The sequence below is a fragment of the Orbicella faveolata genome, unplaced genomic scaffold (genome assembly GCF_042242905.1).
Source record: "Orbicella faveolata isolate gen_17 unplaced genomic scaffold, um_ofav_v1 contig_24, whole genome shotgun sequence".
Taxonomy (NCBI): Eukaryota; Metazoa; Cnidaria; class Anthozoa; order Scleractinia; family Merulinidae; genus Orbicella; species Orbicella faveolata.
Window position 1 is genome coordinate 2600001 of NW_028301552.1, and position 16164 is coordinate 2616164.

The 16164-nt window shown below is 38.1% G+C and overlaps 2 protein-coding genes and 2 long non-coding RNA genes across 4 annotated transcripts in view; 2 read left to right on the top strand and 2 right to left on the bottom strand.

Annotated features, from left to right (window-relative positions):
* The window catches only part of LOC149109966 (uncharacterized), a 3515-nt gene extending 121 nt beyond the window's left edge, over positions 1-3394 (bottom strand). The window contains exons 1-2 of the long non-coding RNA XR_016208139.1: positions 2866-3394; positions 1-2534 (exon numbers count right to left, since the gene is read on the bottom strand). The exon at positions 1-2534 is cut by the window's left edge and continues 121 nt beyond it. This is a non-coding gene — a long non-coding RNA (uncharacterized LOC149109966). The remainder of the gene's footprint in view (positions 2535-2865) is intronic.
* A 5725-nt stretch (positions 3395-9119) lies between these two features.
* LOC149109967 (uncharacterized) lies at positions 9120-10504 on the bottom strand. The gene is made up of 3 exons (XR_016208094.1): positions 9995-10504; positions 9467-9606; positions 9120-9221 (listed from the first exon to the last, which is right to left on the bottom strand). It is a non-coding gene; the product is annotated as an uncharacterized LOC149109967 (long non-coding RNA).
* Positions 10505-11026: 522 nt separating this feature from the next.
* LOC149109968 (uncharacterized) lies at positions 11027-12319 on the top strand. The gene has a single exon (XM_089292457.1). It carries the CDS (start codon positions 11145-11147, stop codon positions 12189-12191), a length of 1047 nt encoding a protein of 348 aa, XP_089148583.1. The 5' UTR covers positions 11027-11144; the 3' UTR covers positions 12192-12319.
* A 1247-nt stretch (positions 12320-13566) lies between these two features.
* On the top strand, positions 13567-14768 carry LOC110042373 (uncharacterized). The gene has a single exon (XM_020747737.2). The coding sequence runs from the start codon at positions 13737-13739 to the stop codon at positions 14724-14726; it is 990 nt and encodes a 329-aa protein (XP_020603396.2). The 5' UTR covers positions 13567-13736; the 3' UTR covers positions 14727-14768.
* The last annotated feature ends 1396 nt before the right edge of the window (positions 14769-16164 follow it).

Sequence of the window (16164 nt, forward strand, 5' to 3'; positions counted from 1 at the left end):
CCCAGGCAAATTACTTTATCGGGATTTTTTTCATTGATTCAATATTTTAATTTAAATCCTCGTTACGCTATGCGTAGATTTTGTTTCATTTCTAAAAGGTCAGATTTTGAGAGAATTTCAAAATATTGAAAAATTCGTAATTTTCTGAAAAAGGCATGATTTCGAAAAAGGAATGCTTAGCTATGTTTCCAACGTTGGCTTTAATCTAAAGTCGTCGAAAAAGGCTGGAGTTAATGAAAAACCGCATTTCCTTTAGCGTTTAAAGAAACCGGAAGTGCGCCCCGTATCTATTGGAAGTTACCTTATCAGCGCGTGCGCAATTTGCACTATCAGCGCACTTCGGTAAGATCAAACAAAGCCACGTGGAGTTAGTTTTCCTCTTTCTGTTGCTCTTGTTTCTCTCTTTCTCTTATTTGTCTTTGTTTGCACCTTTTTTACTTTGCATTTTGTGAAAAAAAAAAAGAAACACATCTAAAATGCAAGCGAATTTGCAAGTTATTGAGTTGTTTTTATTTTCCGCGCTCAGGCTAACGTGAGTGACCGGAAGTGAAATTTCACCTCCTTAGCAACGCGCGCGAGCGCGCGCATAAATCGGTTAATGGGCCCTTAAAGTGCACGCCCTGGAGCTACTTGTACGCGTCAGACTTTCCTTCCAAAAATTTTTGCAAACTTGCCAAACGAGCAGAAATAATAAGAAACTATCTAAAACAGGTTTTGGTTATGATTAAGCACTGTTTGAGAAATTCACAAATTACCTCGATATCAGAGTAGAGAGATTTCTTACATAAACTTTATTCTTAAGACAACATCCACGCGAGAACCCACGACATGTGCGTGGATCCGCGCCAATGTATGTCGTCAGGGTGGCGCAATTTGTTCTAAAAATAGGAAAAGTGCCCCATATCATTAGGTGCGCGCAGATCCCGAGACTTACGGTCTCGGTCCCCGGTTATGACTCCTGCTTAGATTGAAGATTGTATATTTTTTACGGAAAACGAAATTCCAAGGAAGCGGGAGACTGCGCGTGCAGCAATTAACATACTATGTAAATTCAAAGCTTTCTAAAGTCTTCGATTCTATTTTATCTATTTTCCATTTCATTATTACATTTCATATGTGTAAACAGTAGTTTCGACACCTTTTGACCCGTGTACTTGTTTTATTTATCTATTTTTCTCTGGGTCCATTTTTTTGGTGCTGTTTATTTTAAAATGTATCGACCATTACTTCAATTTATCATTTCAGCTACCCTGTGAGACTAGCGTCACATATTTATTCTACCTGGAATGTTATTTGTTTGTTTTTTGCTTGAATACTGACACAAAAACTTTATTCACATGCAACAAACTGTTGTTTTCGAATTCTTGAGATAAAGAAAATACTCAAACTACACTTTGAAATCTATGTCAGTAAAAACATCGCTACATCGAAAACATGACATTTCTCTCAAGGTTTGAGCCCACTTGTGCCCGGACACATGCAAGTACGTATCGAAACCAAACAACGCTCGTAAATACTTTCAGTCACCTGAAAAATTAATTCTGTTTTCTCAGTTCTAAACATTAATTTTCCATGTTAAATGGTGTAGCAAGACACTAATTTGCCCCAGGCGATGATATTTTTTCATTCACCTCCATGTTGAACACTGTACTTATATCAGTTACACGGACGAAAAAGTAGTGCATGTTTATATAGATTTTGGTCAAGCTTCGAACATTGATAACCAAAAAATGATCGTGTTTACCAAAGCGCAATTAGAATTGCCATGCCGATAAAGTCATGAGGTCTATCAGTCGTTATAAATTAAGTTGCTGTTCGTTCTTGAATGCCTGACAATACTATTTTAAAACACATTTGATTTTGAGCAATTCCTTCTCTAAATGAATCGCCTTTAAAGTTCATTTGCGGCCCCGTATAAGGAAAGCATTGTTCGCACCGCAAATTATCATTGTACTATTAAACTGGAATTGTTCTCGTAAATTGTCGTACATGGTTCTCTGTGTGCAGCATAAGTGGATCACTTCCTTAAATCTTCGTTCGCAAAGCCAAGCCGAGAGTAAGCTGAAATGCTACTTTAGAATCTTTGTTTTTCATAATGTTTAATTTATATCAAAATAAATTTGTAACAATTACTAGTACCAGCACCACGTTTTTATTCTGTTAAATTTGAATTCAAATTGCATTGCGGAGAATATTCGGCCGTTTCAAGTTGTCCTTTAAAATAATAAATTGCGATGTCCAACCTTTCACTTCAGTCTCGTACTCAAAATATTAATTTTCCCAATTGATTGTCATACATTTCTTTTGTTCTTAGTTTATGAATTTGGTAACATTGCCTTTGTAACATACTTGACAACGCAACGAGGTACGATGAGGTTATATTTTGATCACTCTTGGACTGAATCCGTTCATGGTAAACGACTAGAGAAACAAGAAAACGACTTATCTGAAGTAAGATATCTCCAGGCCAGGGTCCAAGAGTCAGTACACTGCAATCCAAAATGACTACATATTTCTTTGAAAGGGCATTTAACCTAGAAAGAAAGGAAACATCAACAAAATAGCTGGTTAATATTGATTGTATCACTTAACATTTACTGTTTTCACAATGTTCTTACGAAAGTTATAATAATTAACACCAGCATATTGTTTTATTCTGTTAACTTTGATTCCATTATGTCACTGGACAAGTCTCCAATCTTCAAGTAAAATTCTTCTTACTGATTACAATATATCCTGAGTCCAATATTTTCTCTCCAACTGAGATACTTATAACAAGGGTCAGGAAGGCATTTATATGGTCAGACTCTGATCACTCTTAGGACTGAAACCGTTCAATGGTAAACAGAGAAGAAAACGACTTACCTGAAAAAAGGTGTTTTCAATGGCTGTCAACTTGAACCAGGCTTCGAGAGCTTACACACTTTGATCCAGCATGGCTACACTATTTATTGAAACGATGTTTGCATTCAACCTGATGATAAAAAGACAAAAAACAACAAATTAAATTACTTTTCAACGATTATCGGATCTCCAGTTGTGGTAATTTCGAATATTTGCCCCTAAATACACATTTACAGTGCTTTTCTAAAGCATTACTTTATTGAAATTGATGAACAAATCTCTCGCAATCGTGTTACTTTTAAGAATTCGTTCGGACATCAGAACAATTCCTCGTTGCCCAACCGGTATCTAAGAGTTTATGGGTTCGAATCCCGTCACGGACTGAGATGTTCAATTCTTTGTCCCACGCTCACCACAGGATCAAAATTTCATCTTTCACTACTCCCGATTAGATTTCTCTACAGGATACTTGGAATGACACAGTTATTAAAGTGGTCGACGACAAATTCAAGTAAAATAAGAAAAGGGTGAACTTATCTGAATTAAAATTTTTCCAATATGTCATAGTGCACCAGCGTTCAAGAATTACACACCTCAATCCAAAATGGCCACACTTTCTCTTCAATATAATTTAACAACAGACAATTCTGCATTGACTTCTTAAAGCAGGTATCAATACTGTATGGTAAAATTATTTAAGAAAACACTAAATTTTTGTTGGTTGGCAAATCTCAAACAAACTTCCTGGTTCTGCCGAGGACATTAAAAAAGTTAACGATTTTCTCTGCAAGATACTTTGAAATGTATTGACATGGAAGGAGATTTTATTAACCGCGCGGCCATGGGCCGAGCGCGGTTCTAGGTTTACCCGTGGTTTATTATTTTTTTTTTTGTCGGTGACCAGACGCAGACCTGCGCTCGGCCAAATTCCGAGTCACGCGACGTGTGATGTTTTTTTCCGCCAGAAGCTGTTAAAACATTAATACACGGATAATTTTACGGATATTGTTTCCTTTGTTGTGGGTAAAATATCTTTTCTTTTGGTTTTATCGAAGCGTTGGATTCAAAGGGATTAATAAATACGCTAAAAAAAGGTATTACGCCAGCCATGGAATGCGTTAACGTTGCAGCTTTCACTTTCGCTACGTGACTAATAAGATCGTGTTTACTTTGGAAGTTTATTTCGCCAGAAGCGACGGTCATTAATTTATTTGCAAGTTTGCGAGTATTTCTTGTGGTTTTAGGCAAATGAAGTAAATTCTTTGGCTCTTTCATCGCAGCGAGTTGATAGATCGGAAGGAAAATGAAATATTTGCAAGCCAAGCAAAGAACATGTCAGGACATGCAATGATTACGTCATTGGTAGGGAAATAACCACCGTACTTAAGATAGCCGTCGATAGCGCAATTCTTGAATTATGTGACTCGTGTGACTTCTTTGCTAGCCCTTTACTCAAGGAAAATATTAAATTTAAACTTGACTTTTAAGAAAGAAAGCTGTTGTTAATAGTGTTCGTATCTTCATGCCCATACATATCCCAAAGAAAGTTCCAGATTAACACTATTACGTCATCGGATGATTTCGCAACGGCTACGACTGATGGTGCAATAGTACAGTCTGTGTTGATCAAGTGATGTGATGTCTACAGTAATCAATGAATCATCAAGGATTACTTTCGAATGTGCACTGCGTTGCGACTGTAGTGCTAAGAAAACAGTTAAATTTTAAAAGCGCGGTTTTAAGATCTAACAGATCTTCTTGTTAACTTTGGACTGAAACCGAAAAAAAAAACGGAAAATTTGAGGTGCTGGACATATTGTAGAGAAAAAGCGTTTCCAGCCATTAGCAAGCAGTGAACTCGGAGTACTGATTGAAACCACTGAGTCCAAGAGCTAACGAAGTTGCTTTTCTTGCATTGGCAAATTTTCAGTCCTTCGTTTCATAAATTTTCCAGAAACCAAGGGAGGCAAGTTGCGGATGAATTTCTAACACCGGCAAAAAATATTTTATGAACGTTACTGCTGAGCTTTGGTGGTACAGTTAGACAAGATGTTTGCAATACTTACTTTTTACCACAGAACATTAGAGCCACGTACTGTCGTACAAAATGGACTTGTTTTCTCTCAGCATATCTTTTTTTAAACCTTGCATGAAAAAGAAAAGAGAAAGCTTTGATACACTGACTTTTAAAAATTGCGTTAGGCTTACGAATTTGGTCAAAACAATGCAGAGCTAGCGGTTCACAGAGACATTTAAAGCATAAATGCTATTCAGGCAGCGTTTGACCGCACAAAGCAGTATAAAATTATTATTTTTTTGCTACATGAAGACAGTACATTTAGTTATTTCCCTCAGGATGTACTCAACATGATGAAAGAAAATCAATTATTTTCTTTCTTGGACTGATACTGTAAATGGTATAAGACAGAAGAGTTAAGAAATTGACAACGAGCTTATCTGACTATAAAATCTTTCAGATGTCGTCTGCTTGCATCGAAGCGAAGGGTAAAACACTACAATCCAAAATGGCTGCATTTTCTTTCAATGCACGTGCACTCTGTGTTCAACCTTGGAAAAAAGAGAGCAAATGTCAATAAATGAAGTAAATCTCCTTTTATTCAATAGAACAGTCTTAGCTTGTAGTTGTTCAATGTTGCTATTTTCAGGCATATTACATTGTATTCGCTAGCCTGAAATCAAGAGACTAGAGAAATGCATTTTATAGTGGTGATTGGCTTTCTTTTCGCTTAGAAAATTTACTGAGTACAAACGTGTTAGGTCTGGGATTCTGGTTATACATTGTATTTCGATCAATCTTGCTCTGAATTAAATCGTTTACCAGGAAAACGACGAACAAATGACAAAACTACGATGTACTTATCTGAAATCAGTCATTTCCTGTAGTCAACTACCAGGTTGCGCTAGAGCCCAAGAACTACAACCTGCAATCCAAAAAGGTTTCTGTTACATTTTAAATTAAATTACCATACACTAGAACAAAAAAATCATAAAATTGTAGCAAGGGTCAAAATGAACCATGACAATCAATTTATCGTGATAGCTATCTTAGTCAGAATTTTTAAATCAGACTTCGCAACAAGGTCAGATCATACTTGTAAATAAAGATAAAATAAAACCTAGAATTTACCTGAAATTGGAGTTGATCGCAACATGAAGAGACTGATGAGGAGAGAACGGAGCTTCAAAGCTGAACACGGCTGCTCATAATGGTTACATTTCCTTTGGGTTCCCCTCTGTTCGTCTAATGCCAGAAGGAGAAAGGAAACTGTCAAAAATATATCACCTTTGAGTTTGAGGTCTTATCAGTCGGTCAATCAGTTTGGTAGTTAGAAACCGGCCATAAACATCGGACAATATCGCCTGCATTAACGAATTTCTTAATGTTCTCTTAGGATTATTTTCTCGCCAGAATTCAACGCAAGTTTGCTCAAAATTGGTTCCATTCGTCAAGTAATTTCTGATTTCACGAAAATGTGAACAATTATGACTGAAAACATGAGGATAAATGAACAAAAGCCACAATGCAATTATAACTCAAATCTGCCTTTATGTCTGAAATTCTAACCAAATATTTTGATATTACTTACCCGAAAATGTATCAGAAATCAATCGTGTGGCAAAGGACAAGGATGGCTGTATAACATCTCAACAAAGTCGCTCTCAAAGAAAAACCGACTAAATTAAACTCCAATTAAAACATTCACGAGCAGTTAGTTCAGCGATTGTATGGAAACAAACTGTTCCTGCATGAAAAAAGAATTTAAATTCTCAGGGAATATTATTGACGTATCTTTAAAACTGTTGATGTTAAGTCAGTCAGATCTTCATACCCTTAGCAGCTCAGAGCGTCGGAGCAATGGACAACAAGCCGGGTCTAAAACACAGGTCACATTCCACAGGTTAAGAGTAGAAATCCTTATTCTACTAATGAATAACTATGCCAAACGTTTCCCCTCGATCTAAAGCAACATTTTCGCAGAGTGCTAGGGTTAATTAGGGCTAAGAGACTGAATCTTGGTGCTGTTTACTTATCTGTAGCACAGTGACTCTGTACTCTGACCTGTGGAATGTGACCTGCAGTTCAGACCCGCCGTGGACAACATTAAACAGTTACAAATACGACGAACAAGAGAGCTAGTACTTCTGAAATGTGGTATTCAGTGAGAAACTTTCAAACCTGCTATTCCGATGTACTTGTCTAAACGAACTTGGTAATTCTTTATTCCGAAAGTTTCACACCCTCCCAGTATTCAACAATTTCTTCACTGTGTGGACGTAAAAAATTGCTCAACGAACTGGTATACTAAACTACTAAACTGCGGAAAAGGGCAAGCGTAGCGAAACGAGGCGAAAAGCGAACAAGGTCATGAAATGAAAAAAACGAAAGCGTGTACTTATCTGCGAAGGGGAGCACATCGACGAAGATACTGGTTCACCTTCACAACACACGACGCTTTCTGACACTAAAATGAACGGGATGTCCTTTGAGACTTCCTTACATACACGATTAAAATTCATTCCACCCACTAGAAAAGTGTTTGCTGCATCAGAATATTTCATTGAGATTTCTGTGCGTCAAATAATAGAGCATACAATGATATCAATTAAAAAATATCGAATAAAGCACGCACTCAGTCTCCAGTTATTTTCTTCTAAAAACGTACAGGTATTTTAAATGAAATTCGTTGAATAGTTTTCAAGAAGTTGACTCTTGAAGTCCTTTGTGATATCACTTAAAACCCCAAGGAAAGACTGAATATGTGTCTTCGGGAGCTTGAAATTCAGCGCCGCGTTTTTAATGCACAACGTGTCTTATTCTCAGTTGTGTTGGCATTTTACAGAGCCCAGCCCTGAAAACTAAAGGTCCCAGGTGTTTACCATGATAGGCACGGAAGGCGTGCTCGGACTATTCGGTGACAACACTGGGACTGTAAAATTGTGTAAAAGCAAAATATATAAACATATCAATACGGATAGTGGCGAATAGTCGTCAATAGTTACCGCTTTAGTTCAGCACTGATCTGGGTTCGTTGAAACTGATCACGTGGAAAAAAAAAAAGAAAAGAAAACACAATAAAATACGAATGTGAGGTAAGTGTTCTGTGATTAGTTTATCAACTGAAAAGACACAAACGAGCTGCGCTGATAACCGGTTATAAAAACAACAACATCTAAGCTACATCTTGCGTTAATTAATTATCCAAACAAGCATGAGAATTTCAGTGAATTTATTACCTTTTCTTCTCAGGACTCAGGCTAGGGCCGACAATAAGAAAACAGAAAACACCAGGATAACCTAATAAAGACGCATTTACGCTTTTGCAGCGGTGAAAACAGAAGAAATTACGTTCTCTGGTTAAAAATATATTAAAAACATAAGCTTTCGGCTATCAGTCTATAGCCTTTAACGAATGAAAAATGTGGCGCGCAAGCGAAAATATATACGAATGGGGAGCGAAAAATTGAGAATAAAAACAAGCGTGAAAAACGCTAGAAGATAAAAATGTAAATGAGGCCTGATTACAATAAAACAGAGTATTGCCTAGGCAACGGTTTTGAGTTGTTATCCGCGTCGACAGTTTTGCTGTGTGCCAAGATTCGAACGCACAACGACACAAGCATTGTCGAAATCAATGGAGTGATTGTTTTGCCACGCATGGTTGGCAACATTAGAGCCATTTGAATAGTTCTTCAAGTTTCGTTAATGTTCCTTTTCTCGGGTTTGGAAGCATCTTCTGGTTTCTCCTATGTAATTCCAAGGGCAGTCTTTACATGGAATTTTGTAAACAACATTACATTGAAAATCTGAGGGTTGTCTGAACTTTGGTGACGGGAATTCTTGTTGAAGGGTTTTAAGTGGTTTGTTGACAACTCGGATATCATTTTTGCGGAGTAATCTTCAGTCCGGGATCGTTATCAGATTTGATAACCTCGACCAAAACAAACCATTAACCAATCGCTGCACAAGTTTTCGTTCACGTGACATTATTTGGTAGCAACAGTGTATAATTCAATATGGCAGTCGACGGGGCGCTGCGATGAAAGGAGTTACTTTTTTCACAACATCACAATACAATTTCATTTAATTAATTGTATGTTTGCTTCACAATAGGTTACTGGATTATGGAATAGAAACAGAGATGTATGGAAGAAAACTGTCTTTGTCCAAAAGCTACTGCGAAAAGTTTCATTTTCAGATAGACACCGTATAATATTTGTTCCAAGTTAAAACAAACGAAGGTAGACAACAGGTATTCTGTTCACAAAAGCGTTGTTTATTGATACTAATATGATAGCTTCTATTTTCACTCAGGCTTCATTTTCTTGGTAGTTGGTGAAGCTGGCTGTTCAACAGTCTGTATAAAATATAAACAAAACACTAACAGTAAATACATCTTGAGTTCACAAATTGACACTGAACAAGTTGCTTCTATATTCCAAGCGGAGAGCTGCAACTGAAGTTCGTTCAATTTGCATGAGCGAAGCGTGGTTAGGACCGAAACATCTCCTACTATGATTCATCACTAACAGTATCGAAACAGTTCGCGACCCTCCCTCTGTCGACTCTCTGTCCAGATGTACTGAAGATAGAATAGCTTACCTCGATGGCCATATCCCATCCCTCGTCTAATTCCATTTCTGCGATTGCTAATTCAATCCCCTCCGCCGTGCTGTACATTTCGTTTCCATCTTTAATGCACCGGGGTTCTCTTTGTCGTTGTGGGCTCGCCTGATATGGTTCTAGCACAACAACAAAAATATAGCAGGTATATTTACTTTAATTCGTGATACACCTCCGTTCAGTGGAATGGGTGGGTGCATGCAACACTTTATGTTGTGAGATGTGACAGTAAACTTGGGAGTCTTGGCATTTCCGGAAAAAATTGTTTTAGTTGTAGATCAGTAGTCTATTGTTGTGCATTCGGTGATATGGAAAAACGCTTTTAATGACCGATTCATATAAAAGAAACTATGATTCAAGTAATATGTTTTCGTACCATAGTTCACTCGCTAAATCCAACAATAAGCTTCATTATATAACGACCGGTGTGCCAAAAAACTGACATTTCCGGAAAATATTTCAGGACCGCGAGTTGTTGAAATTGACTCTAAAATATAGGCAACTTACCCTTTAATGTGATTGCCGATTTTCCCGCAGTCCGAAAGGTGTTTTAGTTCCCTGTTTAAGAAGTATTGCACCCGGCCTATCTGTCTTCCAGCAACTTCTCTCAAAGTGTAATTTTTCTTAGCGCTCTTGGATACCAGACTGTGGCACGTCTAGAAGTGTCTCGGGTATTTCTCTAATTTCTGGCAAAACACAACGAAGTGCGAATGGGTCTTTGTTTCCAATTTTCAGGAAGGACATGAAAAGGAGTTCCTTCTGGCCCCTTGATTTTGAACTCATGGTAACCCTTCAAAAGAAAATAAACAACTAATGTTAGATTCGCAAGTGGTTTTCCGACCACCTGGACTGCCGTACCATGAATCGAGCGACTCACTAAGAGCTATAATTTGCTCTGAAGGGGCTTAGATGATTTATGTAAGTTACTTTTACGTACTCCTTGATTTTTCCACCAGTAATTCTTAAAGTTGAATGGTGCGTGTTTAAAAGGAACGAAAATTTTATTCTGCAAAACTCGACAACAATAAACCTACCCTACGTAATCACCAAGCTATATCCACAAAATCGACATAAATTTGCTATTTTGATTCTATGGGTACCAGCATCTGCCATCTCAATACCTAGGAACACATCAATTGCAGCTGTAAATATGGCCGCCGTTACGAACAACACATCGCAAATCAAAATACCCCCGTGCACTTTTTTCACAGATCGTGCACAACACTAAAAACACGTTAAATCCCAAGAATATGGCGTGAAGATTAACGACATATTTTTTGTGATTTCCGCAAAAATCTCCAAGTAACTTAAATCTAATGACAAAATGAAAAACATACCTGGTTTGGATGCAAAATTGCAAGCGCTGTTTCACTTTACGAGTAGCATTTTACATTGTTTACGCTGGTCTTCAACCGCCATCTTCAAAACACGTGAGGCTCCTTCTTTTCTGGTAATTATCGAATAGAATTATGGGTAAATTACCCGAGTATAATCGAACAAATAACGAGCAAAGCGAAGTGAATACGAAAATTCCCGGTTTTTGAAATGGCCCCCATGTTGTGACGTCACATGGTTATCAAATCTGATAACGATCCCGGACTGAACATGATTGGTTTCACGTGTTTTTCCTTCAAAACTGTTTGTATATGCAGTTCATATGCAGTTCATCCACGGCTGTGCAATGGGCAGCCCAGTTAGCCCCATTGTTGCTAACCTCTGTATGGAAGTGATCGAGGATTTAGCTATCAGTACCTCACCAGTCCCACCAAGGGTTTGGAAACGATATGTTGACGACAGCTTTGTGATTATCAAGAAGGACGCCGTTTCTTCCTTCCACGATACTCTTAACGCTTGTGATTCCAAAATTTCTTTCACAATCGAACTTGAAAACAACGGCCAAATTGCCTTCTTAGACACCTTGGTTTCCAGAAGAAATGGAGTTGCCTTTATTGATATATTTCGGAAGCCAACCCATACTGACCGTTATTTGGATTTCTCTTCCCACCATGCAAAAGAACACAAAATCAGCACGGCCTCGACCCTCCTGTTCCGGGCATCCAACCTCCCTAGCAGTTTTGAAGGAAAAACACGTGAAACCAATCATGTTAGGGCTGCGTTAGAAGCTAATGGTTACCCACCGGCTGTTATTTCTAACATCCTCAATAAGAAGCCACCCCCATCTACAGTTCCTCCACCAGAAGAACTGGTTTCTATGTTCTTCAAATGGGCTGATCCATCTAATACGTACCAGGATTTTGCATGTCTCCCATACATCAGCGGCCTAACCGAGCCCCTCACAAGATTACTCCGCAAAAATGATATCCGAGTTGTCAACAAACCACTTAAAACCCTTCAACAAGAATTCCCGTCACCAAAGTTCAGACAACCCTCAGATTTTCAATGTAATGTTGTTTACAAAATTCCATGTAAAGACTGCCCTTGGAATTACATAGGAGAAACCGGAAGATGCTTCCAAACCCGAAAAAAGGAACATCAACGAAACTTGAAGAACTATTCAAATGGCTCTAATGTTGCCAACCATGCGTGGCAAAACAATCACTCCATTGATTTCGACAATCCTTGTGTCATTGACAAAGGCAATTACCGCGTTCGAAAAACACCAGAATCTTGGCACACAGCAAAAACTGTCGACGCGGATAACAACTCAAAACCGTTGCCTAGGCAATACTTTGTTTTATTGTAATCAGGCTTCATTTACATTTTTATCTTCTAGCGTTTTTCACGCTTGTCTTTATTCTCAATTTTTCGCACCCCATTCGTATATATTTTCGCTTGCGCGCCACATTTTTCATTCGTTAAAGGCTATAGACTGATAGCCCGAAAGCTTATGTTTTTAATATATTTTTAACCAGAGAACGTTTTTATTCCAATATGTCTTATCCTGGTTACAGTTCTATTTTTAGAAGAAATTACGTTTAGAAACACCTTTTGTACTGATAAGCATCCATGCTTTTTAGCGGAAAAATTGGGTACCAAATTCCCTCAATTTGGCCACTATTTGGCACTATTTGTCCACTATTCGCCGCTATTCGCCACTATTCGAGACTGTTCGCCACTATTCGCACTTTCGCTATTTGCGGCTATTCGCTACTCGGGTTTTTCAGACAACCCCTTTGGCAACCCTGCCTGTGAATTCGTGTTGTCGGTATTAATTTTCACAACTTTGTAACTGTGTTGTCCCTAAAAGTTAAATTAACACATTGAAAAGGTAATGGTTTTTTTCCCGAAATTTACCGGCGAAAAAAGAGAACAATCTAAATGATAAAATTGGTTAGGTTTTATTAAAATTAGCGATGGTTACTTTCAACACTGGGTTACCAAACACAGAATCTCTTTTATCTGTTTTTTGCAGTACAAATATATGTACACAATATATACCGCAAGAAAAGGCTGTGCCTGAGGGTGATATTGCCTGATGTAATCAATTGCCCAAGCGGTTAGATTGTTTTTTCCACGTACAATCGGCCTTGTGGTTGCAACTTGACTTTTTCGCTCGCTATTTGTATATATAGTGGTTCTGCTCGGAAGGGCTGTCGTGAACATTTATTCACATACTCTTTCAGCTTTGAAGTAAATCACATTCAGGCCTGATTTCAATGCAATCCGTTGGCATAACAACCTGTCTAGTAACTAAGAAGTATCATTAGCTTATGTTTAATCGTTTGGAAGAACAGCGAGAATGGAAAAATTTTAGAAGTAACTTTGAACAGTTCATGATTTGGTGACCATTTTTTTTTTGTCCGAGTTTTTTGCCTAATTTCTAACTTAAAAAGTTATTTTATGCAGTTGTTATCGCTACTATTGGCTGTCTATTTTAAGAGGTCATTAGCTATACAGTTGTATATTCTAGGCCGTTTTTATTGCAGTTTAAATTATTTGTATGATCGCGGGTCAGCGTTATAATTCCCTTATTTAATTGGACTAACAAATCTCAGGTAATTATTAGCACAAAACTTTCAGAAAATTCTAATGAACTCATCCAGATCAAAAATATTGCCAGACTCTTTGTATACACAAGTTGCAAAAGTTACATCCGTTCAAACAAGACGTAGGTGGCAATTCATTTACATTTTTTGACAGATTGATTTGATCAGTGTTCGATTTATCAAGTCAGGCTAGTAGATCTGCATATAGCACATGAACATATCCACCGACAGCCGAACGGTCGACGAAACAATGGGTTGCCTCTTGTAAAATCGCGCGCACGTTTTCTCCACTTCAAATCAAAATGGCAGGCATTCATTTACCGGACATTGGGAAATTGGGAATTCGCATAGCAACAGGAATTCGAGACAAGAAAAAAGTTGGTCCAAGTAACATGGCCGAGAACGCTAGATTTCAAGCGCTGTCATCGCGACTTGACACCGAAAAACATGAGCGAAGCAGAGTCTTGAAAAAAGAGGAGAGACGAATGAAAAGGAAGAAGCATAACATAGACAAACGCAGGCAGGATATTCAAAATAATAAAAAGCAAGAGATACGTGACGGTGTTGACACTAATGACAGAAAGAGGTTTCTTCCAATGATTTCTCATCCTAAAACGGCGTCTGTGAATGATTACAAAGATGACTCGTTCAGCGAAGAACGGGACGACTTTGATCAACGTTCCGCAAACAGTCCAACTTTAGCTATCTTTCCCATTCAGGATGAGCTCAGTCGGTTATTAAACAGTGCTCGCGGAGAGAATCGAGCAAGTGAAAAGCGAAAACTTATCCTGCCGTCAATCGAACCTGGCTTGGGAGAGAAATATAGAAAACCTGCTCCACTGAAGAAAAAGACGAGAAAAGATAAAGTTACGAACACGAATGACATCACGTTGGAACGTAATTTTGTGGAAACAGACGTCGCTAGGGGCTCACAAGTATTTCTTAACCCAACAAAGGAAACAGCAATTCTTAGCGTCAGCCATGATGCGTTCAACCCTACCAGGGAAAAACTGGAAGTCGATACAAAAATCTCGTCACAAGCGACAAAAATGGAGCTAGGAAACGAGAACGAAACATACGAACAAATAATAAATGGCACAGAAACGAGTATTGACGAATCAGACCCTTCAGCAAACCCATTTAATTACTTGTTATTGGAACAAGAAAGACGAAGAGCTCTCCATCAAAATTTAGAAGACGCCTTTCGCGCTATACAAGCCTGTCGCTACATCAGAACTCCGAGTCGCAGAGAAACGGCAGATGATAAAATGAACTTATCTGATACAGAATAATTGTCTATTTGCTAGAAATAAAAGTCTTCTTGATAGGATCAACTAAGCCTTTGTCCATAGCCTCTGATAGTCTAGATTTCACTTTTCACTTAATCCATCTTTCGATGAAAATTAATTAAGGTTACAATTTGGATGCAAAGTCCATTTAACTTTTGAGCCGCCAACTTTGCCCGCGAACATTTTTCAATTGGTGAAAAACTAAATTTTCAACCACTTCGGATGTATTTTAAAGTTTTGTTATCTGTTATTTTTAGTACATTCCTGCGTTTCAGAGCTAATAGAATTTTGCATTTTTCTTTCCCATTTGTTTATTTTGTAATGTTGACAAACTGTGGATTTCATTGTTAACACAATTGTCTGATGTATAAACACTTCACAATACGCATACATTGCACTGTTCATTCATTAGTTTTTTGAGCTGTTTTGATTTCATACCAATTAACTTTTTCGGTTGTATTTACTGCATGTTCTGCTCCTCATTTTGCTGGAAAAGCGAGAGCTTTTGATCTATGATTTCCATTAGAACCACGAAAGAAACGAAAGTGTGAGATGCAATGTCAATCTGTGTCTGTCTCAGTTCAAAGCCTTTCAACTTATCATGAGTGATACGCAGACCAAAGCAATCAATCGTCCAATCAGAGTGGGTACGGCTCTAAATCCATGATATGCAATTGCAAGATATAGATACAATATAAGAACACCAACGATCATCGCACTTACGTACGCTTTACATAAATGAGATAATCTCTCATGGTACAGAATTGTGTAGAGTAAGGATGAGTGGCTGCGATCTTTTTGGTCGGCATCTACCAAGAATCGTGTGCTCTGTCACAACTTTAAACTGATCTGTCAAGAATGCGCCTTCTTGAATGCGTAGAATATTTCGTTTTGTATACTCGGCAAATAAGTTTCGTCACATTTGACGCGTAGTACTTCCCCTACTCCAGAGGTCCCATATCTTGGCGCTGACCAAAAGGATCGCGGTCCCTGGGGACAATGGAAAAACTCCCGCCACTGGAATTTACAAGTGGAGGAGTACTGGGTCAGGCCCTGAGATTATGCCTCTCAGGCTTTCCCATTCTCCCTCGACACCAAGATTCGCTTTCGGTTTCGCGAACTGATGTGCAGCAAGAAAATATGGTCTGGGTCATAATCTCTTCTGCGCAGTAAATTAAACAGAAATTGAACAGTAACAAAATTCAGAAGAACTATGGTTATCAATCTTCATTGTCATATGCATCAGCTTTGTTTGGACTGTTTCCTTCATTGCATAAGTTTCCTGGACTCAGCGCTTCAGAGTAATAATAAAAAATTTACTCCTTCTCTGAAATTTTCATTATATTCTGTGATTAGGGTCGCAAAGCGCATTACTCGTCAGTCAGTTTTAAAATATTTGCCGGTTATTCAATTAATTACATTATTGCCTTCTAACGGGGGA

Coding starts and splice junctions, on each gene's coding strand:
- LOC149109968 (XM_089292457.1), top strand. CDS start 11,145: ATGCAGTTCATCCACGGCTGTGCAATGGGCAGCCCAGTTAGCCCCATT.
- LOC110042373 (XM_020747737.2), top strand. CDS start 13,737: ATGGCAGGCATTCATTTACCGGACATTGGGAAATTGGGAATTCGCATA.